Source organism: Pogoniulus pusillus, chromosome 25 (genome assembly GCF_015220805.1).
Source record: "Pogoniulus pusillus isolate bPogPus1 chromosome 25, bPogPus1.pri, whole genome shotgun sequence".
In the NCBI taxonomy this organism is placed as follows: Eukaryota; Metazoa; Chordata; class Aves; order Piciformes; family Lybiidae; genus Pogoniulus; species Pogoniulus pusillus.
In genome coordinates, this window is record NC_087288.1 from 2,720,819 (window position 1) to 2,746,254 (window position 25,436).

At 46.7% G+C, this 25,436-nt stretch overlaps 1 protein-coding gene across 35 annotated transcripts in view; it reads left to right on the top strand.

Moving 5' to 3' along the window:
• The window catches only part of RIMS1 (regulating synaptic membrane exocytosis 1), a 260,406-nt gene that overhangs the window by 210,258 nt on the left and 24,712 nt on the right, over window positions 1-25,436 (top strand). For 23 of the 35 annotated variants that reach the window (XM_064164201.1, XM_064164174.1, XM_064164169.1 and 20 more), the window contains 2 exons: window positions 4,037-4,203; window positions 16,886-17,118. The exons of 10 other annotated variants lie outside the window; for them this stretch is intronic. In XM_064164201.1, coding sequence (XP_064020271.1) covers window positions 4,037-4,203; window positions 16,886-17,118 — 400 coding nt within the window. Of the gene's footprint in view, window positions 1-4,036; window positions 4,204-16,885; window positions 17,119-25,436 lie in introns of those variants that run through there. 2 more of the 35 variants (XM_064164198.1, XM_064164200.1) reach the window with 2 other exon arrangements.

Sequence of the window (25,436 nt, forward strand, 5' to 3'; positions counted from 1 at the left end):
TCAGAGAGTTACATTGAAAAACAAAAGCAGTGCAGATAGTTTGGGCATTTGGAGCTGAGCTGGCTCCTAATGTTTCAAACACCAGAGCTGCTCCTGGGGTAATTGCTTTTGAAGTTGCTGCAAAGTTCAGCAGCTCTCCTAAGGTGATGAATTGCAATTGAAATGTTGCATAAGCTTGACCCCCCCTGTAAGAGATTGGGCAGAGGAGTGATGGCACTGAAAAGTCACTTTGTTTTGATGCTTCTAAATGATGAAATAGGTAAATATGAGAGGGAAATGCATTGCAGATCCAGGCAGAGTTATGAGGAGCAGTAGTTTTCTGGGTGGGCAAGGTGGCATCATGTTACTTCTGAGCCCAGCTGGGAGCCCACAGCCATCACCACTCTTTTCTTTTCACAGAGAATGATCTAATTTCTCTCATTAAAATGTTCCAATTAGCCTCAAACCAGCACAGAGGCAGATACCAAAGAACTGGATCTTAGCTCAGGATGTTTTTCTTCTCTCTGAGAGGTTGAGGTGTATGGCAACAGTCAAATTTTGTTCTTTTAGTGCTCACTGCATTGTGTTCACAGAATCACAGAGTCATAGAATGGGTTAGGTTGGAAGGGACCTCAAAGCTCAGCCAGTTCCAACCCTCTGCCATAGGCAGGGACACCTCCCACTAGAACAGGTCACTCAAGGCCTCATCCAACCTGGCCTTGAACACCTCCAGGGAGGTTGTGGAGCACAGAAGCACAGAACGTGATCTTTGATCCCATTCTGTGCTTCTGTGCTCCACAACCTCCCTGGCCAACCTGTGCCAGTGTCTCACCACCCTCACTTGTAAAGAGGCTTTTCAGAGGCTTTTCTTCCTTCACAACCAAGAGCAATCTCTACTCCCTTCCATTAAAACCACTTTTGCAGGCTCATTTTCCTCCCAGCACACATCTAATGCATTTAGGTCCCAAACCTGTAATGAGCACAGATGCAGGGGGCTGCCCACACACAGCAGGAAAAGGGCCACAGTTCTGACTCAGCTGGTAATGTATGCTTCTATACTGGTGTTACAATAATGTCATTACCAGACCTTGTCAATAGTCCCTCCCCAGCCTTCCTGTAGGTCCCCTTCAGATAGTGGAAGGCCACTCCAAGGTCTCCTGGAAGCCTTCTCTTCTCCAGGCTGCAGAGCCCCAACTCTCTCAGCCTGTCCTCAGAGCAGAGCTGCTGCAGCCCTCTGAGCATCCTTATGGCCTCCTCTAGACTGGCTCCAACAATTCCACATCCTTCTTGTCTTGGGGGCTCCAGACCTGCACACAGTACTCCAGGTGGGGTCTGACAAGAGCAGAGTACTTTTGACTGCATTTGAAGGTTAAAAGTAGTTTGACTTCAGAATTGCTTTCATTTTGTTCATCTCTTAGCTGAGTGATTATTGGATTGCACTGAAAGAGAACTATGTAGGAAATTAGTAGGAGAAGTTGTGTGCCTCCTCCAGAGGACAGTGAGTTCAGTAGAAGCAGCAGCTACAAGAAGAGCTAAATCTGGAAGTAGTAGTAAAATCTAACAGCTGTAGCATTTTCACCATCAGCTCTCTCTGTGCTCTGTTTCTGTGAAGGCAAGGAAGGGTTTTCAGTGTCTGGTGAGTCACAGCCCTGTATAAAGGGGTAGTAAAAGCTCAACCATGGCACAAAAATTCTCATTTAGGAAGAAATGCTTCACACTGTGCAGTAACTCAATGACTGGAGAAGAGGAGGCTCAGGGCAGACCTCATTACTGTCTACAACTAACTGAAAGGAGGCTGTAGCCAGGTGGGGTTGGGCTCTGCTGCCAGGCAAGCAGCAATAGAACAAGGGGACAGAGTCTCAAGTTGTGCCAGGGCAGGTCTAGGCTGGATGTTGTTAGGAAGTTGTTGTCAGAGAGAGTGGTTGGCATTGGAATGGGCTGCCCAGGGAGGTGGTGGAGTCTGTGTGGCTGGAGGTGTTGAAGCCAAGCCTGGCTGGGGCACTTAGTGCCTCATAGCAGAGGTGGTCCAGCCCTCTGCTCATCCTTGTGGCCTTTCTCTGGACACCTTGTACCAGAGCAAGAGAAGATAAACCTGGCTTCACAACAGGAGGTCTGATCCATTCATCTGCAGAAACCTGAGCCTGTGTTTGCCAGGCTTTTGAAGTTAAAGCACAACATTTGCCAGCTGACAGCCTGCAGCCCAGCTCCTGGTGGAGCTGGAGACTGTCACAGCTTTGTGTAGAATTCATAAATAAACTTCTACCTCTTGCAGTTCTGCAGGGCACAGATCTGGGAAGTGAGCTCTCTGGAGTGCTGTGTCAAAAGCTGCCTGCTCTTCCCAGTGTTAACAGCTTTACTGTGCCCTGGGAAGCAGGGTTAGTTGCTCCCCAGCCAAAGCTACCTCACCCTTTAGTGACAGTGGGCTTTAGCTTTGTAAACCTGACAATGATTTGATCCTAGCATCTGTGTGACAAAAGATTGAGGACACTGTTGGGACTGAAGCCTCCTCTTCTGTACTGGTGATGTGAGTAACAAGAGCACTATGTCAGAGGTGCTGTGGTGTTGCAGCTGGTTTTAACTAATCAAACCTGCTGCTGTTAGCAAAAGGGAAATAACTTTTACCCCTGGCCACATATTCCTTCTGTTGGTTCTTAGAATCATAGAATAGAATCAAGCAGGTTGGAAGAGACCTCCAAGCTCATCCAGGCCAACCTAGCACCCAGCCCTTGCCAATCAACCAGACCATGGCACTAAGTGCCTCATAATTCTTCTGCCAGTTCTCACACCTGTGAACATATGAAAGCAATTACCCCAGGGAGCTGATCTGTCTGAAAAAAACTGGTTTTGCTGACTTCTCTTTCTGCCTGACTCATCCTCTAGCACCAAGCTACAGAGAGGTATTTTGAGGTAGGTAGAACGGAGGCACTGAAATCAATCCCCAGGGTCAGCTTCATGTAGCATTACATTTTGTTCAGACTCAGACAGTTCTCCTGTTCCTAACCCTGCACACATATCTCAGAGCATCTTTGTTGAATATTTGGGAAATTGGAAGAAAAAAAATAGTCTATAGCAAAAAAAAAATCCCAAAAATCTTTCCCCTAAAGGCAAGCTGAGAGGGTTGGGACTGTTCAGCCTGGAGAAGAGAAGTTTCTGGGGAGACCTTATAGCTACATTTCAGTATCCAATGGGGAGCTACAGGAAGGCTGAGGAAGGGACTGTTTAGAAGGGCTTGAAGTGATGGGGTGAAGGGCAATGGTTTGAAACTGGAGCAGTTTAGAATCATAGAATCAGGCAGGTTGGAAGAGAGCTCCAAGCTCAGCCAGCCCAACCTAGCACCCAGCCCTGTCCAGTCAACCAGACCATGGCACTAAGTGCCCCAGCCAGGCTTGGCTTCAACACCTCCAGGCAAGGCAACTCCACCACCTCTTTGGGCAGCCAATTCCAATGCCAATCACTCTCTCTCTGAAGAAATTCCTGCTAACATCCAGCCTATACTTCCCCTGCCACAACTTGAGGCTGTGTCCCCTCATTCTGTTGCTGGCTGAACATCAGGAGGAATTTCTGTACAATGAGAGCAGTGAAATGCTGGGACAGGCTTGCCAGGGATATGGTTGAGGCCCCATCGCTGAAGACATTCAAGATCAGACACAATGTGGCCCTGAGCTAGTTGGAGGTGTCCCTGCTGACTGCATGGGGATTGGACAAGATGATCTTTGGGGGTCCCTTCCAGCCTGTGCAGGCTGTGACTGTGTATTAAAACATCACTTGCATTCATGTCTGTCTACTGCCTAAGTGCTTCCTTCTTACACTCGCCATGTGCCAAAGAGCCAGCAGCCTGTTTCCAAAGCTGTAATCTATTCCAAGTGTCTCATGTAGTCCCTAAATACCATGTTTGGTTGCTTCACTAGACCTAAAGAGGTTATTTACCAGCATGTCAGACAGTTGTGTCAGCTGTGCTAGCTCTCAGAGAGCGTTGCCTTACTCGGGTGGTTTGTTGTCTCGCTGTGCGCCTGCTGTTTTGCTGAGCCTCCTCACCCTGTCTTTTCTTGATCTCTAGTATAACATACAAACAGATCAGTACAGAAGTTGTGATAACGTCTCTGCCAAATCATCAGATAGTGATGTCAGTGATGTGTCAGCCATTTCCAGAACCAGCAGTGCCTCACGCCTCAGCAGCACAAGTTTTATGTCAGAGCAATCTGAACGCCCTCGGGGCAGAATCAGGTGAGTGCTCAGAGCAGCTTCCCTCCTCTCACAGCCTCCTCTTCGGTTCAGTGTCAAAATACAGCCAGAAGGTACTGAAATTCCATGGCCATGCCATAAGGATTTATGGAGAATGTCATGCACATCTCTGAGCTGCCTTCCCTTGCTGGCCTAAGGCTGACCAATGGTTTTGTGGTTGTGTGTCTCAAACCGAAGGCACACTTGCCGTGAGCAGGCTAATGTCTGCGTGGCAAATGCAGCTTCAACACCCTCTAGCATCTCCTTGCTGGCCAACCATCAGTGTGACCTGCATACCAGAAGGCTTTACAACAGAAATACTGCTGAACTTCTTTACCTGAAGAATTTTCTAGCATAAAGCCTCTGGTTTTCTCCCTTCCTTATCTCCTTGTTCTCTCTCCTTCTTCTCCCTCCGACTTCTCTCTCCTTCTCCCTCCTCTTCCTCTCTCATCCTCCCTCCTGTTCCTCTCTCCTCCTTCTCTCTCCTTTTTCTCTCCTCATTGTCTCTCCATTTTACTCCTCCTTCCCTCTCCTCCTTCCCTCTCCTCCTTTTCATTCTCTTTTCTCTCCTCCCTTCCTCCTTCTCTCTCTTTTTTCTCTCCTCCATTCTCCTTTTTATCTCCTCCTTTCTCATTTTTCTCTCCTCCTTCTTCTCTCTCCTCCTCCTCCTCCTCTCTCCTTTTTCTCTCCTCCTTCTCTCTCCTCCACTCTCATTTGTCTCTCCTCCTTCTCTCTCCTTTTCATTCTCTCCTTCTCCCTCCTCCTCCTCTCTCCTCCTTTTCCCTCCTCTTCCTCTCTCCTCCTTCTCTCTCCTTTTTCTCTCCTCCTCTCTCCTTTTTCTCTCCTCCTTCTCTCTCCTTTTTCTCTCCTCCTTCTCTCTCCTTTTTCTCTCCTCCTTCTCTCTCCTTTTTCTCTCCTCCTTCTCTCTCCTCCACTCTCCTTTTTCTCTCCTCCTCTCTCCTCCTTCTCTCTGCTTTTCACTCCTCTCCCTATTCTCTCTCCTTTTTGTCTCCTCCTTCCCTCTTCTCCTTTTCATTCTCTTTTCTCTCCTCCTCACTCCTCCCTCCTCCTATCTCCTCCTTCTCTCTCCTTTTTCTCTCCTTCTCTCTCCATTTTCTTTCCTTCTCTCTCCTTTTTCTCTCCTCCTTCTCATTCTATCCTTCTCTCTCCTCTTTCCCCACCTACCTGCTTTTATCTTGCAGTTCTTGTGCATATATTGCTAGATCTGAAATGAGTATTTGTATGTCATGATATCTGTGTGTCATGATATCTGTGCTTTGATAGTAGTTTAATTCATTTGAATTACCAATAACCAGATATCTCTTTCACCCCTGATAAGCCATTCTTGGCTTAGTGCTTTCTTTTCAATAGATTGATTCCTGCCTTCATTTAACTTGGTGACAAAACTCCCACCAGTAGGAGTAGCTTAATAGTCAAATCTACCAATGTCTGGACTCTGAAAAGGTTGGCTTGAAGTGTTGTAAGACACGAGAAGAATTAGGGACTATCAAACATCATTTCTTCTTGCAGAGGGAGTCAGTCTGATCAAAGTCTGCATGGCAGCTCTACATACTGCAGAACATTTCTAGCCAGCCACATTACCCACAAAGCTGTAGGCAATGGGAAAGGCTGTTGGGCAAACTCAGAGTGTGGCCTTTATGTATGAAGTAGCTCCACCTCATTGTTTATTTTTAACAGCTTTTCAGTAGTTATCTTTACACAGAAGGTTCCAATCACACCAAATTACCTCTGTTTTCTGGAGAGGAATTTCCCCAGTTAACCACTACCACAATATGTTTGGCAGGTTGGAAAAAACATCAACATTTCTGTGTCAAACAGATAGTCCTTGAGGAGTAACTCTGCAATTAGCCTATTTCAACCACTAAGTGCAGTGGAGTGAAATTTGCAGTATGTTGGGAAAGATGAATATCCACTGCTCAGATGTTCCTGTTTCAGTTGCCCACATTCACTGTTCCACGCTCGCTCCTCATTGTTGCTGTGAAAAGAATCATAGAATCATAGAGTCATGGAATGAAGCAGGTTGGAAGAGAGCTCCAAGCTCAGCCAGCCCAACCTAGCACCCAGCCCTGGCCAATCAACCAGACCATGGCACTAAGTGCCCCAGCCAGCCTTGGCTTCAACACCTCCAGCCACACAGACTCCACCACCTCCCTGGGCAGCCCATTCCAATGCCAATCACTCTCTCTGACAACAACTTCCTCCTCACATCCACCCTAGACCTTCCCTGGCATGATCTGAGGCTGTGTCCCCTTGTTCTGTTGCAGGGTGCCTGGCAGCAGAGCCCAACCCCACCTGGCTACAGCCTCCCTGCAGGCAGCTGCAGACAGCAATGAGCTCTGCCCTGAGCCTCCTCTGCTGCAGGCTGCACACCCCCAGCTCCCTCAGCCTCTCCTCACAGGGCTGTGCTCCAGGCCCCTCCCCAGCCTTGCTGCCCTTCTCTGGGCACCTTCCAGCACCTCAACATCTCTCTTCAATTCAGGAGCCCAGAACTGGACACAGCACTCAAGGTGTTGCCTGAGCAGTGCTGAGCACAGGGGCAGAAGAACCTCCCTTGTCCTGCTGCCCACACTGCTCCTGAGCCAGCCCAGGATGCCATTGGCTCTGCTGCCCACCTGGGCACTAAGGTCAAAGTCTTTAGAGACCTGCATAGGAATTACATAGGAATAGCATAGGGATTACAGATCAAGAGAGGTCAGGAGGAAAGGGGGATGGGTGCTGAAGAAAAGAAATGAAGGAGTTTTGCTGATGGTCTGAGCCAGAGTCAGCTTCCTCCCCTCTTCTGTCTGCACTGGTAGCCCCTGGCACACAGGCTTCAGGGGAAATAGAGGGCAACAGCCTCCAAATTACTGTCATGGAAGCAAGATGTATTAAAACAGATTAGCTGAGATGCTTCAAATAGATAATCTACCCCCAAACACTATAGTACAGATGGAAACTTCTAGTTCTGAGGTCATTTATGCCAAAACCCAAGATGAAGCCAGAGTAATTAATGTTCTCATTATTCATTTTCTAAAGATAGTGATTTTTGCTTTCCCCCAAATCCATCATTATAAACTGCTTTGTGTTTCTGTCAGAGAGGGAGTCTTTAATCCCTTCAGAACATCTGTACATGCAAAATGTTCTGGGGAGCATTGCTTGTGCATTGTTAATTATCTAATTAGGCTTCCTTCTTCAGGGAAACTGTCACCTGAGCAGCAGCTCTCCTTAATGACTGAAAAAGATCATTCTCCCTGGATTTTCATTTAATTATTGCAGTTGATTGAAAAGGGAGTGCAACTCCTAGAGTTTTAGTACAAGAACATCACACTGATGTTTTTAACAGGCAGCACAGGTTGGTTTAGGAATGAAGAGTTGGAGGGAAATAGTTTTAGCTGTGGCTCAGACCTCAGAGGAGCTTTTCTTTGCTTGGTCTTCATCTGTGTTTCTGCTCTGCTTTGTCTTCACTTCAGTTTCTCTGTTCTTTGCTTTATCTTCATTTCAGCTTATCTTTTTAAAGATACTTTATGTATTTTCTTGGTTAGTCATAGAGTCATAGAATCAAGCAGGTTGGAAGAGACCTCCAAGATCATCCAGTCCAACCTAGTACCCAGCCCTGTCCAGTCAACCAGACCATGGCACTGAGTGCCTCATCCAGGCTTTTCTTGAAGACCTCCAGGGACAGTGACTCCACCACCTCCCTGGGCAGCCCATTCCAATGCCAATCACTCTCTCTGCCAATAACTTCCTAACAACATCCAGCCTAGACCTCCCCTGCCACAACTTGGGGCTGTGTCTCCTTGTTCTGTTGCTGGTTGCCTGGCAGCAGAGCCCAACCCCACCTGGCTACAGCCTCCCTTCAGGTAGTTGTAGACAGCAATGAGCTCTGCCCTGAGCCTCCTCTTCTGCAGGCTGCACACCCCCAGCTCCCTCAGCCTCTCCTCCTAGGGTCTGTGTTCCAGGCCCCTCCCCAGCCTTCTCGCCCTTCTCTGGAAGTCATCTCCTTCCACTATTCCATTTAGCCTCTGAGATTTCCTCCTCCATTCCCTGTTTTGTGCTTATTGCCTGTAGATCTTACTGAAAGAGGCTGCCCAGGTCAGTGGTGGAGTCACCATCCCTGGAGGTGTGTAGAAGTGGCACTCTGGGACATGGTTAAGTGGGCATGGTGGTGTTGGGTTGGCAGGTGGAAGCTGATGATCTTAGAGGTCTTTTACAACCTTAACAATTCTATGTGTCTATGAAATTAACTCAGTGAAATGAGTTAATGCTCCCAACACAAGGAGGACATGGAACTGTTTGAGCCGGTCCAGAGGAGGCCACCGAGATGCTCAGAGGGCTGCAGCAGCTCTGCTGTGAGGACAGGCTGAGAGAGTTGGGGCTCTGCAGCCTGGAGAAGAGAAGGCTTCCAGGAGACCTTGGAGTGGCCTTCCAGGATCTGAAGGGGGCTCCAAAAAAGCTGGGGAGGGACTATTGACAAGGTCTTGTGATGCCAGGATGAGGAGGAATGGGTTTGACCTGGCAGAGGGGGGATTGAGACTGGATGTTGGGAAGAAGTTGTTTGCAGTGAGGGTGGTGAGACACTGGCACAGGTTGCCCAGGGAGGTTGTGGAGCACAGAAGCACAGAATGGGATCAAAGATCCCATTCTGTGCTTCTGTGCTCCACAACCTCCCTGGAGGTGTTCAAGGCCAGATTGGATGAGGCCTTGAGTGACCTGTTCTAGTGGGAGGTGTCCCTGCCTATGGCAGAGGGTTGGAACTGGCTGAGCTTTGAGGTCCCTTCTAACCTAAACCATTCTGTGATGCTTGGAAACCAGTTAAGATCAGCTTCTCTTTTACAATCACCTATCACTGGGCACCACCAAACAGAGCCTGGCACCTTCATTTTGGCACCCACTCCTCAGATATTGATAGGCATTGATCAGATCCCCTCTCAGCCTTCTCTTCTCCAGACTAAACAGCCTCAGGGCTCTCAGTCTTTCTTCACAGCAGAGATGTGCAAGCCCCCTAATCATCCTCAGTTGGTTGGGGTTGGACTCATTGATCTGTGGAGGTCTCTTCCAACCCCTAACATCCTGTGACCCTTTTAGCTCTCTGTTGGACTCTTTCCAGCAGATCCTGTCTCTGTTAAATTGGGGAGCCCAAAACTGGGTGCAGACACAGATTTAGGGTCTGACTTGCTGTTGTTTAATGGAGGACTGTTGGCTTTGCATGCTTAGGATCAGAGAGCTGTGAAACTTTCACAACTCAGTGTGTTACTGAGGAAATCACTTCCACAAAACAACTTCTGATGCTCTGCTCCACCATGGAACTGCCCTGATCTTCCCAAATAGAAAGTAGTACTCAGTTAAGCTCTCAGAGGGGATTTCTGTAATGAAATCCCTCTCAGCCTTTACCTTGGTGAGAGTTTACATGGTGAGCATGGAGGGGCTGGGACTGTCTCTGGGTAGCTCTGCTTGCAGTATAGGAATGATGTCAAGAACAGATACACTTTGCACAAGTGAGTCCTCTGTCCTGGAGAACTCAGCAGCAGAGAGGTCCTGCTGCATCTCCACCTTCTCCTCTGTGACTTGTCCATGGGCAAACCACCTTGAGTAGACAGTTCAGTTTTGGGGCCCTGACTACAAGAAAGACTTCGAAGTGCTGAAGCTAGTGAATGGTCTAGAGCAGAAGCCTTGTGAGGAGCAGCTGATGGAACTGAGGCTGTGTAGTCTGGAGAAAAGGAGGCTGAGGGGTGAACTCCTCACTCTCTATAACTCCCTGAGAGGAGGTCAGAGCAAGGTGGGAGTCAATCTCTCATCCCAAGGAACAAGTGATAGAACAAGAGGAGATGCCCTTAAGTTATGCCAGAAGTTTAGGCTGGCCCATAAACGTTTGTCAAGGCATAGAACAGGCTGCCTGTGGCAGTGGTGGAGTCCACATCCCTGCAGGGGTTGGAAAGCTGTGTAGATGTGGTGCTGAGGAATATGGTTTAGGGCAGACCATAAAGGTTTGTAAGGCATAGAACAGGCTGCCTGTGGCCATGGTGGAGTCCCCATCCCTGGGGGGATTGGAAAGCTGTGTAGATGTGGTGCTGAGGAACATGGTTTAGGCTGGCCCATAAAGGTTTGTAAGGCATAGAACAGGCTGCCTGTGGCAGTGGTGGAGTCCACATCCCTGGAGGGGTTGGAAAGCTGTGTAGATGTGGTGCTGAGGAACATGGATTAGGGCAGACCATGAAGGTTTGTCAAGGCATAGAACAGGCTGCCTGTGGCCATGGTGGAGTCCCCATCCCTGGGGGGATTGGAAAGCTGTGTAGATGTGGTGCTGAGGAACATGGTTTAGCACCAGACTTGGTAGGGTTAGGGAGTGATTAGACTTGATGATCTTCAAGGTCTCTTCCAACCAAAACAACTGTATGAAAGTTCTTGAATTCCAACTAGCTTCATAGACCACAGGACTTCAAAATGGTGAGTACACAGGAGAAGCAGGGGGTTCTGTCTAATCCCAACAGCCATTCCATGGATTTACTACATGATCAATGCACATGCTTGGTCAATATGTAGTTCCAGTTGGTACAGGCTGTACAGAATTATTACTATTTCATTGACTAAGCTGGGGTTTTTTTCCCCCTCCCTCTCCCCTATGGTCTAAAAAAAGCCTCCTGACTAACTGGGGAGAATTTGGATGCAAGCTTTGGTTTGTGAAGCACCCTGTTGGAATTAATTTATGGAATAACCAAAGCTGTACAGTAATTAATCTTATAGCAAATGCTCTGTACCACCCACAAGCAGAGCTGAGACTGGCAGAGCAATGTGGGGATAGGTGATTTAGAGTTTGGATTTATTCATGATGTATCATGTAGGCCTAATAAGAAGTCCTGGCTTAGTTTTAGAAATGCAGTGCTGCTCATTAGGCAGGAGTTGCTCTCCTTCCCCCCAGCCCACAGCTATCACACCTTTAGCAGGTTATTAGTATTCATGAGCTACTTCTTTGCAGAAGGATGCCCTAGGGGCTAGGAGTTAGTGATTCTGCATTCAGCAGAGGAGAAAGGAGGCTTGCCAGCTCCTGCTGGGCAAGGCCAGGGGTGCTGTTGACAGATTCAAGTTACTGCAACTGTGTGGAAAGAACTTCTAGGCAAATATCACCTCTTCAGCAAGGAATAGAAGTGGATTCGAGGAATAGAGGGGATTACTTATTTGCTCGTGGCTTGCATGCTGGGAAAAATGGAGGGAGCAGAGAGGGGCAAGCATCAAAACGAAGACCTAAAGTGCTTTTTGCTAAGTGGTCAGTAAGGGAAGAGAAGCTTTCACTTCAGCAGTGGCTGAGCACTGCCGATTTGATCCCTGGAGGGAAGCACCTCTGCCTTCTCTATAGGTGAGTTTCAGGGCAAGCTTTCTTCTGCCTTCCTGTGTCTTACTATCTTCTCTGTGTTTTTCTTTTCTCAGGTGATAGGTCCTGTTGGCAGGTGTTTGATGTAGTTACTGAGGCAGCCTCAATGGCTGGCTGTATACCAAAGAGATCTGTAGCTTGTCTCTGTACCCAGTGTGTCTGAGTATCAGCTCTAGACCCAATCTAGCTCTGTGTTACCTGTGTAACAAATACATCTATAGATCATCTCTGTTCCAAATAGATCTATATACAACCTGCATACCAAATACATCTCTACAGTATCTCTATACCAGATACATCTCTATCGTGTCTCTATATCAAATACATCTCTGTATTATCTCTGTATCAAATACATCTCTGTAGTATCTCTATATCAAATGCATCTCTGTATTATCTCTGTATCAAATACATCTCTGCATTATCTCTGTATCAAATACATCTCTGCATTATCTCTATTCCAAATACATCTCTGTAGTATCTCTATATCAAATACATCTCTGTATTCTCTGTATCAAATACATCTCTACATTATCTCTATTCCAAATGCATCTCTATAGTACCTCTATGCCAAACACATCTCTATAGTATCTCTATACCAAATAGATCTCTATAGTATCTCTATATCAAATACATCTCTCTATTATCTCTATTCCAAATACATCTCTCTATTATCTCTATTCCAAATACATCTCTATAGTACCTCTATGCCAAACACATCTCTATAGTCTCTCTATGCCAAATGCATCTCTATAGTATTTCTATACCAAATAGATCTCTATAGTATCTCTATATCAAATACATCTCTGTATTATCTCTGTATCAAATACATCTCTCTATTATCTCTATGCCAAATACATCTCTCTATTATCTCTATGCCAAATACATCTCTATAGTATCTCTATGCCAAACACATCTCTATAGTATCTCTATACCAAACACATCTCTACAGTATCTCTATACCAAATACATCTCTACAGAATCTCTATGCCAAACACATCTCTATATTATCTCTATAATCTCTATATTATCTCTATACCAAATACATCTCTACAGTATCTCTAGATCAAACAAATACATCTCCATAGTATCACTATGCCAAATGCATCTCTATAGTATCTCTATACCAGTTACATCTCTGTATTATCTCTATACCAAACACATCTCTATAGTATCTCTATATCAAATACACCTCTACAGTATCTCTATATCAAACAAATACATCTCTATAGTATCACTATGCCAAATGCATCTCTATAGTATATCTATATCAGATACATCTCTGTATTATCTCTATACCAAACACATCTCTATAGTATCTCTATATCAAATCCATCTTTACTTCTTCTTTAGGAAGAAGTTCTTTACCATGAGGGTGGTGAGACCCTGAAACAGGTTGCCCAGGGAGGTGGTGGAAGCATCAGCCCTGGAGGTGTTTAAGGCCAGGCTGGATGAGGCTGTGGGCAGCCTGATCTAGTGCGAGGTGTCCCTGGGCATGGCACAGGTGATCCTTGTGGTCCCTTCCAACTCTGTCTGATTCAATGATTCTATCAAAGAGCTAGGAATGGAATGGAAAAAGACTGTTGTAAGGGTACTCAACCAGGTGCTATAAGAAGATTTGGATCTTAAATGCTTGTTCTTCTGATACTTCTCCTGTTAAGTGATGAACCAGCCCAAGGGTTATATGAACAGGCTGCCCAGAGAAGTGGTGAAGTCACTATCCCAAAAAATAGATGTCTCTTTGTGTCATGGCTTAATGGTCTTGTTGGGTTGACTGTTCTTGTTGCTGGACCTGATGATCTTGGAGGTCCTTAAGGATTCTATCATTGTGTCCTGTGATTTTTGCCATGCCACCCCCTAAAGTCTGAGTGGGATAGGAGGGCACATGAGAGAATCTGCTTTAAGCTTAGTGTGCCTCAGGGGGGTCAACTAAAAGGTGTTCTTGAGTACTCCAGTGCATCACAGTACCTTCTTTGTGGAGGTGGTAGCTGGATTTTTATGTGAACCCAGCTGGAGCAGATCCTAAGTGGTGAATGAAGACAGTGGCAAAGATGATTGGTAACTGCTATTAAGTGTTGTCTGTCCAAGGGCTTGGCTCTTCCAGCTTCTTCTGCTCTTGCCTGTGGTAACTGTCAGTAAAACATAACAGAGGTGTACATTTTGTTCTACTCTCTGAGATCTGCCTTTGGACAGGACTTTAGTAGGGCCCAGGTGTGCAGAAGTCAGAGGATGTCAGCTCTTCCACAGAACACTTCATTTCTCCCCAACAAGATTTCCTGTCTGTCTGAAACTTGTCATGACGTGAAGAAGGCTGAGCCTAAAAAAACCACTCTCATTTTTGGGGGGATGAACAACAGCAGCAGACCATTAGATCTTCTGGGAATGAGACTTGCTGGTAGGAGCAGTAGGACCATTGCTTAACAAAGAAATTCAAAATTTGAGTTCAAAATGCAGAATTGCTGAAAGTTAAAGTCCCCCAGGTGAGTGTGTTAGCTGTAGGGCTGTTAATGGAATTTAGAATCATGGAATCTGTCAGGGTTGGAAAGGACCACAAGGATCAGCCAGTTCCAACCCCCCTGCCATGCCCAGGGACACCCTACCCTAGAGCAGGCTGCACACAGCCTCAGCCAGCCTGGCCTCAAACACCTCCAGCCGTGGGGCCTCAACCACCTCCCTGGGCAACCCATTCCAGCCTCTCACCACTCTCCTGCTCAACAACTTCCTCCTCACCTCCAGCCTCACTCTCCCCACCTCCACCTTTGCTCCATTTCATCCAGTCCTGTCACTCCCTGGCAGCCTCAAAAGTCCCTCCTCAGCTTTTTTGTAGCCCACTTCAGATGCTGGCAGGCCACAAGAAGGTCACCTGGGAGCCTCCTCTGCTCCAGCCTGCACAGCCCCAACTCTTTCAGTCTGTGCTCACAGCAGAGCTGCTGCAGCCTCTCAGCATCCTCCTGGCCCTGCTCTGGACACTCTCCAGCATCTCCACAGCCCTCTTGTCCCAGGGGTTCCAGAACTGGATGCAGCACTCCAGGTGGGGTCTCAGCAGAGTGCATCAGAGGGGGAGAATCCCCTCCCTGGCCCTGCTGGCCACACTTCTGCTGCTGCAGCCCAGGCTCTGCTTGGCTTTCTGGGCTGCAAGTGCACACTGCTGGCTCCTGTTGAGCTTCCCACCTTTTAGACTGATTTAACAGCTACATCAGCAGTGAGTCAGGCTGCAGCTGGCATTCTTAGGTCTGTGCAGAGTTCTAGCTAACATCATCTTGCCTCTAGAGCATTGCTTGGTCACAGCAGTGTTCAGTCTGTGTATTAGTGCCTGGTGTGTATCTGAGCTTGCTCTCTAGAGCATGTTTCTGAATGCTTTCCCCAGCCTCCATGTACAGCATCAGAAAAAAGGATTTGTGTGGAAACATTGAAATACAATGATACAGCTGAAGAAAATCAGAGTGGTTCTTCTTTCTGTCAGTCAGTGAAATGTTCTCCCCCAAAATTACTTTGCCTTCATCCTGTGATTATTGCATTTACCTTTTGAAGCAGCAAGAGAAACAAACTGTGATGTGTGAAAACATAAAACACGTCTTCATATCTGTTAGGTCTCAAAGCTTTGGTGAGCAGGGCCACTGAGATATGTCTCTTAACCTGTCAATAGGACAAGGGATTTGAAACTAGAGCAGGGTAACTTTAGACTGGACATTAGGAAGAAATTTGTTATTCTGAGGATGGTGAAAGACTGGAACAGGTTGCTCTCCCCATCACTGGAGGCATTCAAGCTCAGGCTTGATGTGGCTCTGAACAACCTGATCTTGTTGGGGATGTCCAGGCTTGATGTGGCTCTGAACAGCCTGGTCTTGTTGGGGATGTCCTTGCTTGCTCTAGCAGGGTTGGACTAGATGACCTTTGGAATCATAGAATGGTTTAGGTTGGAAGGGACCTCAAAGCTCATACTAGTTCCAACCCCCTGCCATAGGCAGGGACACCTCCCACTAGAACAGGTCCCTCAAGGCCTCAACTCAGTGCATTCTATGATTCTATATCACTTGGCCCATTCTCACTCTCTGTCATTCAAAAGCTGCTTTTCTGTATTCTGGGAGCATAGACAGGGAGGCTCCACAGGGCTTTTGAATGTAGTCTCTCCTTTTGTCACTGAAACACACAGGACCCTGTTCATTCCATCACATTTCTTTCCCTCACCAAAAAAATGAAGAGCAGGTTACAAATACATACCCTGAGGAAAGCATCATACTGGCCTTCAATTGCAAACTGAATACATGTGTCAGGGCTTGAAGCTATGTTACTAATCAAACCAAACCAGGTAATAATGAAAGGCTTTTGGAGCCCTGCTCTGGCAGCCAGATTAACCTGTTCTGTTCTCACTGTGTGACTGCAGCAAAGGCTTTTGGAGCCCTGCTCTGGCAGCCAGATTCACCTGTTCTGTTCTCACTGTGTGACTGCAGCAAAGGCTTTTGGAGCCCTGCTCTGGCAGCCAGATTCACCTGTTCTGTTCTTACTGTGTGGCTGCAGCAAAGGCTTTTGGAGCCCTGCTCTGGCAGCCAGATTCACCTGTTCTGTTCTCACTGTGTGACTGCAGCAAAGGCTTTTGGAGCCCTGCTCTGGCAGCCAGGTTAACCTGTTCTGTTCTCACTGTGTGACTGTAGCAAAGGCTTTTGGAGCCCTGCTCTGGCAGCCAGATTCACCTGTTCTGTTCTCACTGTGTGACTGCAGCAAAGGCTTTTGGAGCCCTGCTCTGGCAGCCAGATTCACCTGTTCTGTTCTTACTGTGTGGCTGCAGCAAAGGCTTTTGGAGCCCTGCTCTGGCAGCCAGATTCACCTGTTCTGTTCTCACTGTGTGACTGCAGCAAAGGCTTTTGGAGCCCTGCTCTGGCAGCCAGATTCACCTGTTCTGTTCTTACTGTGTGACTGCAGCAAAGGCTTTTGGAGCCCTGCTCTGGCAGCCAGATTCACCTGTTCTGTTCTTACTGTGTGGCTGCAGCAAAGGCTTTTGGAGCCCTGCTCTGGCAGCCAGATTCACCTGTTCTGTTCTTACTGTGTGACTGCAGCAAAGGCTTTTGGAGCCCTGCTCTGGCAGCCAGATTCACCTGTTCTGTTCTCACTGTGTGACTGCAGCAAAGGCTTTTGGAGCCCTGCTCTGGCAGCCAGATTAACCTGTTCTGTTCTCACTGTGTGACTGCAGCAAAGGCTTTTGGAGCCCTGCTCTGGCAGCCAGATTAACCTGTTCTGTTCTCACTGTGTGACTGCAGCAAAGGCTTTTGGAGCCCTGCTCTGGCAGCCAGATTAACCTGTTCTGTTTTTACTTTGTAACTGTAGTACATTTACTCCTAAAATGCAAGGCAGACGGATGGGGACTTCAGGGAGAATCACTAAGAGCACAAGTGTGAGCGGAGAGATGTATAAGCTGGAGCACAATGACGGGAGCCAGTCGGACACGGCTGTCGGCATGGTTGGCACAGGTGGGAAGAAAAGGCGCTCCAGCCTTAGTGCCAAGGTGGTTGCCATAGTGTCTCGAAGGAGCAGAAGCACATCTCAGCTTAGCCAAACAGGTGAGTGAGACACAGCACTGCTTGGGAGCAGGACCCTCACCAAACGTGGGTTGCCATCCTTTCACCCGTGGCGTCTGTGTTGTGTGGTTCTGGGTAGAGAGCACCCAGCAGGGAAGCTGTGAACAAATATCTGAGGTGCTTGACACCTGCAAGAAACAATACCCAACTGCCTTTCAGAACATGTACCATAACCACTTTCTCTCCTGATCAGTGCTAAAAGGGTTTTATTCCTTTCTTTCAAAGAGACATCGGTGGGTCTCACCTGGGTAATGGTTTGGCTAAGAGAAGAATGGTTTGGCTAAGAGAATGGTTTGTGCTTAGGCAGTGCCTCCTAGCAGAAGAGCTGAGTAACTGGAAGCTGAGCAGATGAATGGCAATTATGTGACTGGCTGTGAGGAGGAAGTTCTTGAGCATGAGAGTGGTGAGAGCCTGGAATGGGTTGCCCAGGGAGGAGGTTGAGACCCCATCCCTGGAGGTGTTTAAGGCTCTGGCCAACCTGGTCTAGAGTAGGGTGTCCCTGCTTGTGGCAGGGGTGTTGGAACTAGATGATCCTTGTGGTCCCTTCCAACCCTGATTCTATGTTTCTTTGACTTGGATAAAAGATTCTACCTGTAGTGGCAAAAAAAAACCCCAAACAAACATATTTTTATGACTGCCTTTGATTTCACAGTCAAGAGTAAATCTCTTTTCTTTATTTTCCCCTTTAAACCCAACACAGCAAATTGGGGTCAGTGGTTTCAGATAGATTAGATGACAGCAAGATGCTCCATTAGGAACATCAGACTTCCAACTCTTTACTGTCACTCCAGAAACATTAAAAGCTTCATATCTGCATAGCCTGAAGGAACAAACCAGAAAGATACAAAAGGAGGGGGAATGTCTTAAAGTCCCTGTCCTGCTTCTATTGAACCTTGCTCTTGTCTTCAGTGAGAGCAGGGCAGAACCCTAAGGGTTCTTTGTTGCTGAAAGGAGGAAAAGCTGCAGCCTAGCATAGGAGGCAGGCATATTGCAGCATTCCTCTCACATAGCCAGGGCAATCTGAACCAAGGTAAGGAACAAGATCATTTATATCATCAAGGAGCTCACCCTTTCCCCTTGGTTTTCTTTCTATTCCCAGCTAAGCAGTAGAAAAGTAATTCTTACAAAATATAAACCTGGGCTAGGCTTAGCAGGAAGATTGAAATATTTTCCTGCAGAACTTATTTATGAGTTAAAGGGGGAAAAATAACAGAAATTAAATTAAAAATAAGCAAATTTAAATATTGTTTTAATTAATAATGATTTTTAACAACTAAATTAATTCAGCAAGTGTCTAATTGTGCAGCTGGACCAAATGGTCCAAGCAGCAGGCATAATTGAAGGCTAGAATGGGAATTCATGTTGTGTTGCTCAAAAAGGCACTCTGCCCTGATGTTAGGGTAGAATATAGGTGGCTCTGTACACTAAGATGTTTTAGATGCATCAGAATCAAGCTCTTAAGGTGATAAAAAGTTGTATTGTGTCATAGAGAGGATTTTAGGTTTGTGCTTTACTCCATTTGCTGTAAAAACCAAAATATTGTAAGTGTGTTACAGACTGGTTTTGTGTCTTGATCTGGCATTTCTTTCTGGCTCCTAAATCTCATTTAAATCTCATTTAAATGCCCTATGAGGAGAGGCTAATGGAGCTGGGGGGGTGCAGCCTGCAGAAGAGGAGGCTCAGGGCAGAGCTCATTGCTGTCTGCAGCTGTCTGCAGGGAGGCTGTAGCCAGGTGGGGTTGGGCTCTGCTGCCAGGCACCCAGCAACAGAACAAGGGGACACAGCCTCAAGCTGTGCCTGGGGATGTGAGGAGGAAGTTATTGGCAAAGAGAGTGATTGGCATTGGAATGGGCTGCCCAGGGAGGTGGTGGAGTCTGTGTGGCTGGAGGTGTTGAAGCCAAGCCTGGCTGGGGCACTTAGTGCCATGGTCTGGTTGCTTGGCCAGGTCTGGGTGCTAGGTTGGGCTGGATCTGTTCAGCCTGTACAAATGAAGGTTGGACAGAGGTTTGGTTGTTCTTTGAGAGGGCAAACAGCAACAAGGCAAAAAAAGGTTTTGAAGCTAAAGGGCAACACCATCAGGAAGTGATGTAAGAGTGACTCAAAGAATTGTTGTGCTTGAAAAAGACTCCTGAGGTCATTGAGTCCAGCTCTTGACCTAACACCACCATGGCCATTAAACCCAAAGGAAAACACCTCCAGGGATGGCGACTCCACCACCTCACTGGGCAGGCTCTTAACCCCTTCAGAGCAGAATCTTTTCCTAGCATCCAACCTGAACTTGCCTTGGCACCACTTGAGATCATTTCCTTTCGTCCTGCTGCTTGTTGCATGTGAGGAGAGAGCAACCCTTTGAGGTAGTTGTAGAAGGTGATTGAGGAACGTAGCTGAAAAAGAGCTGTCTGCAGCCTAAGAGAAGTGTGCTGCTCCATCCTGCAGCTCGCTCATGAGGCTGTCCCATCCAGGTTGTTCTTTTTTCCAGGCCTCTGGAGCTTGCACAGCAGAGTTGTGGTGGTGATCTCTGAGGACAGCAACTCAGAGAGAACACAAAAGGAAGGTTGGAGGGGGATTGGCATTTAGATGGATTTCTCTTCTCAGCCGATCTAAGCAAGCCTGTAGTGTAGCATCAGGCATGAAAGGGTGCCCTGGGGACTCTGACAGGGTCTGAGCTCTCGACCTGACACTCTGGCAGCAAAGAGCACCCCTGTAGCCCCAGCCACAGCTGCCCACCCATTCCACCTGCACCCAACCGTCTCTGCAGCAGCAGGAGAGGGTGAGGAAAGGATGAAGAATAACATGAAAACCAGAGGAAAAGACCTGATTATTTTTGTAAGGGGAACTCTTTGTTCTGGTAATGATCCTTACTTCTTTGCAACTCCTGAGTGAGTGTAAGCATGTTCTCTTTTATTTACTGCTGCCTTCTAGCTGAGGAATTCACTGCCCTGAATAGAAACAGCTTTCAGTTCCACTTGCTCATCTTCCAAAAGATTTCCTAATAAGGCCTCATAGTTTCAAAGCCCTCCTGTCTTACTCTCACACGTGGCTCTCTTCCTTTTTCCTCAGACATAAATTCTGCCTGTGTCTCCTGCTCTGCTCTTGCTTGACTTGTACTCAGAAGTATTCCTTTGCTTCCCTCCTTGCAATTGCTGCCTCAAAGCAGGGGTACTGCTGCAGCGGTCCCTGTGCTTTGAGCTGCTCCCAAGATGTAAGCAGTGTGAGGTTGAGGAGAATTTATTCCTTTCCAAAAGCACAGCCTTGTTTTATTAGCTAAACTGTGACATATGTGTCTTGAAGAATCACAGAAGGGTTTGGGTTGGACCTCCAAAGATCATCTATTCCTAGCCTCTCTGCAGTCAGCAGGGACATCCTCAACTAGATCAGGTTGCCCAGAGCCCTCTTGAGCCTCACGTTGAATATCTCCAAGGATGGGGTCTCAAGTACCTGCATGGGTATCCTGTTCCAGTGTTCCACCAGCCTCATGGTGCAGAACCTGTGCCTAACATCCAACCCCCAACCACCACTTGTGCCTAACATCCAACCCCCAAACACCACTTGCTCCTAACATCCAACCACCACTTGTCTCTAACATCCAAGCCCCAACCACCACCTGTTCCTAACATCCAGCCCCCAACCACCACTTTTGCTAACATCCAAGCCCCAACCATCACTTGTTCCTAACATCCAACCACCACCTGTTCCTAACATCCTGCCCCCCAACCACCACTTGTTGCTAACATCCAAGCCCCAACCATCACTTGTTCCTAACATCCAACCACCACCTGTTCCTGACATCCTGCCCCCCAACCACCACTTGTTGCTAACATCCAAGCCCCAACCATCACTTGTTCCTAACATCCAACCACCACCTGTTCCTAACATCCTGCCCCCCAACCACCACTTGTTGCTAACATCCAAGCCCCAACCATCACTTGTTCCTAACATCCAACCACCACCTGTTCCTAACATCCTGCCCCCCAACCATCACTTGTTCCTAACATCCAACCACCACTTGTTCCTAACGTCCTGCCCCCCAACTACCACTTGTTCCTAACATCCAACCCCCCAACCACCACTTGTTCCTAATATCCAAGCCCCAGCCACCACCTGTTCCTAACATCCAATCACTACTTGTTGCTAACATCCAAGCACCTCTTGTTCCTAACATCCAAGCCCCAACCACCTCTCTGTGAACTGTAATATCAGAGGAGCTATCAAAATAGATGAAATGTATTTAACCAGTGTAGCTTCATTCCTCTGTTTCTGTTTTATTCCCATGAAATCTTTTCTAGTGAGACCTGCTGATACTGACTGTGCTTAACTGAGCTTTGTTTAAAGGGGATTGTTTGCTCTCTCATCCAATTCACCCTGTGCTCACAAGTTTTGCTCTGTGCAAGTGCAAACACAGAGCTGAAATAATATCAGGATGATGACAGAAAGAGGAAATAGAGCACTGCCAAAAAGGGGGAAAAAACCCAAGACTGCTATCTTCATATTAAACATTCCTACATAAACACAGGTCTGTAAGAGCATCAGACTCAAATGTTAGTTTTATTGCTCTTTCTGTGCTTCTTGCCTGGTCAGGGCCACAGTTTGTGGCTTTCTGGAACTTGTGGGATTATGGAGAAAGGTTTAGAGTGCCTATAGTCATCCAGAGGAAAAGGACTCTCCTGTGGCACAGCAATCAAACCCTGACACACAGAAGAATAAGGTCCCAATAAAGGCCAGTACCTGAAGGGATCCTCCAGGAAGGCTGCAAAGGGATTTTTCATAAGGTGTCTAGCAACAGGACAAGGAGGAATGGTTTGAAGCTGAGGGAGAGTAGGTTTAGACTGCGTCTTAGGAAGGTCTTCAGCATGAGGGTGGTGAGACTGTGGAATAGGCTGTCCAAGGAGGTTGAGTACATTCCTGGGGGTATTCAAGGCTGGGTTGGAGCAGCTAAGTCTAGCTGGGAGGCATCCTTGATTGTATGGTCCTACTCTGCCAGGGAGGCTGGACTCGATGATCTCATTGGTTCCCTTCCAACCACTGATGTCCTGTGAGTCTGTGATCCTTACCAGTGGCAGGGATGTTGAAGTAGATGATCTCTCAGGTCATTTCCAGCCTAACCCATTCCATGATTCTATGATTCTCTGAGTATGAGCTTAATTTAAAAGCAAGGAAGAGAAGCAGTGAGGCAAATTAAATCACAGAATCATAGAAGCACAGAGTCATAGAATCACAGAAGCACAGAGTCATAGAATCATAGAAGCACAGAGTCATAGAATCATAGAAGCACAGAGTCATAGAAGCACAGAGTCATAGAATCACAGAAGCACAGAATCACAGAAGCACAGAGTCATAGAATCATAGAAGCACAGAATCATAGAAGCACAGAATCATAGAAGCACAGAGTCATAGAATCACAGAAGCACAGAATCATAGAAGCACAGAGTCATAGAATCACAGAAGCACAGAATCATAGAAGCACAGAGTCATAGAATCACAGAAGCACAGAATCATAGAAGCACAGAGTCATAGAATCATAGAAGCACAGTCATAGAATCATAGAATCACAGCACAATCACAGAAGCACAGAATCATAGAAGCATAGAATCACAGAATCACAGCAGAGAATCACAGCAGCAGAGAAACATAGAATCACAGAATCAGAATCACAGAATCATAGAAGCACAGCAGCAGAGAATCATGTCATCACAGAATCATGTCATCACAGAATCATGGAATCACAGAATCATAGAATCACAGAGCCATAGAATGGTTTGTGTTGGACGGGGCCCCCAAAGGTCACCTAGTCCATCCAGTTGGATCAGTGATTGGTCTGAAAAGGAGAGCTGAATGATGTTAATTTAGAATGACAGGTATCATCATGTTGATTAGACTCTGATGTCTTGGAGGTCTTGGATGATCTTTATTGTTTTTATGCCATCTCTTGACTTTCTTCTCCTCTCTCACTCCCTGTCTGTGTTCACACAGCGCTCATCAGTAGAAGGCTGGCAGTACTTAGAAGCTGTGTTCTGTGTTTTGTAAAGGAACTGTGAATGAAACAAAGCTGCATGATTGAGAACTGTACCTTGAATGCTTTGCATCCCAGCATTCCTTTTTCACTTAAAGACCTTCTCTCTTCCCACAGGCATTAAACACACAGAGGTCATTTCTCTCCATGCAGAAACTGGGATGTGCTTATTTCTAAGAAACCCATTGCACTTGAGAGGTTGCTGCTGAAAAATCCATGATAAAGAAAAACCCCTTGCTTCCAAGGCTTAAGAATTTGCTACCCCAATAAGGCTGTTCTGTGGAATAAATGGCTGAACTTTTGCAGGTTTGGGGTTTGGTTTTGTTGCCTGCTGCCCACATTTTTCTAGTGAGGGTTTTGCAATGCAGACCTGAGGAATAGCTGCTGCGGCTGCTGTATAAACATGTGCTGCTGGGCTTTGCTTTGTAGTACAGCTTGTTTGATGTGCCCTTCCTTTGTGTTCTGGCTTTTATAGTTCAAGTTCCTGTCAGAGCTTTTAAATAGTAACAGTGGTTCTTTGTCTGGTTGCCAGTGGTAGACCTTAAAGTGTTTTACCAAGGTACGGTAAGTTCTGGCTTATTGAGGAGCAAAGTCCAGGACTGCAAGTTCCTCCTGGGAATCTCACAGTCTGCAGAAGAGCCCAAACTTCCTAAAAACCTTACAACTGTGATTACCCAGCTTTAAAAAGTACATCTAAATACATCTGTGGCTCTTTGAAGTACCCAGGAGTGCATTGTAAGAGTAATCTCATTGGGAACGGTGGTGGAAGGAGTACCCAGAGAGCGTGTGTGACCACATGTGTGTAAATCTGGAGTCAGGGGTGCTGTTTTAAGTCAAAATCCCATGGATCCTTAAATATCCATATGTTTAGGTGTGGCTTGCCTCTCAAACACATTTAGTAATGTTTCCAGTACAAACCAGCTTTCTTGAAATGGAAATTTAGAGCTGTGAGTTTCTGTGCCCTCAACATGTGGCAGTAGGACTCACCTCTGTGCTGCTGGGTTGTGCAAACACTCATCCTTGGCTTCCTTTAACTTGCATCTCAAATGTGTTTAAGAATGTCTGTAGCACAAATCAATGCAGTGTTAGCTTTCTTGAAATGGAAATCTATGGCTGTGAGTTTCTATGCCCTCAACATGTGGCAGTAGGACTCACCTCTGTGCTGCTGGGTCGTGCAAACACTCATCCTTGGCTTCCTTTGGCTTGCATCTCAAATGTGTTTTATGTTCCCAGTACAAACCAGGGCAGTGTTAGCTTTCTTGAAATGGAAATCTATGGCCTCTTGGCTTCCTTTAACTTGCATCTCAAATGTGTTTAAGAATGTTTGTAGCACAAATCAATGCAGTGTTAGCTTTCTTGAAATGGAACTTAATAGCTATGAGTTTTGCTGCCTCCAACATGTGGCAGTAGGACTCACCTCTGTGCTGCTGAGTTGTGCAAGCACTCATCCTTGGCTTCCTTTAACTTGCATCTCAAATGTGTTTTATGTTCCCAGTACAAACCAGGGCAGTGTCAGCTTTCTTGAAATGGAAATGTATAGCTGTGAGTTTTGCTGCCTCCAACATGTGGCAGTAGGACTCACCTCTGTGCTGCTGGGTTGTGCAAACACTCATCCTTGGCTTCCTTTAACTTGCATCTCAAATGTGGTTTATGTTCCCAGTACAAACCAGGGCAGTGTCAGCTTTCTTGAAATGGAAATGTATAGCTGTGAGTTTTGCTGCCTCCAACATGTGGCTGCTGTGGGTCTCTGTGCTGCTGGGTCGTGCCAACATTCATCCCTGGCTTCCTCTAACAGCTTTTTATTTTCCTTGTGTCTTCCTACTAAGAATGTTTCTTTTTGGGGGGGTTTCAATTAAATGCTCTACCAGGAAGGTCCTGCTTTAGAGGTTTGTACAAGAGATCATTATTCTCTGTGGTGTGAAATGAGCTAAATGAGCAAGCAGTGGTGTCTGATGACCTGACAGACTCGGGTTATGATTCTAAAGGCTTTTGCTGACCACAAGTCACTGTGGGGAAAGGCATAAGCTGTATGCACAGCTCATTAGCTAAGTTTGAGTGATTACAAATAGATTCATCCATCACTGGGGAGCTTCATCCTTCCATCCTGCTGACCTGCTCGTGGTGTGTGCTTCAGGACATAGCGTGGCAGCGTTGGTTCTCTTCCTTGGTGGTACAGTCCTAAACTCTCTGTAAGCAGATCTTTTGCTTCAGGATTTTCTATCAAAAGAATTGCTTGTCACTTCAAACAAACTGTCTGAATATCCTGTGGCTACCTACCTTGCTCAGCAGG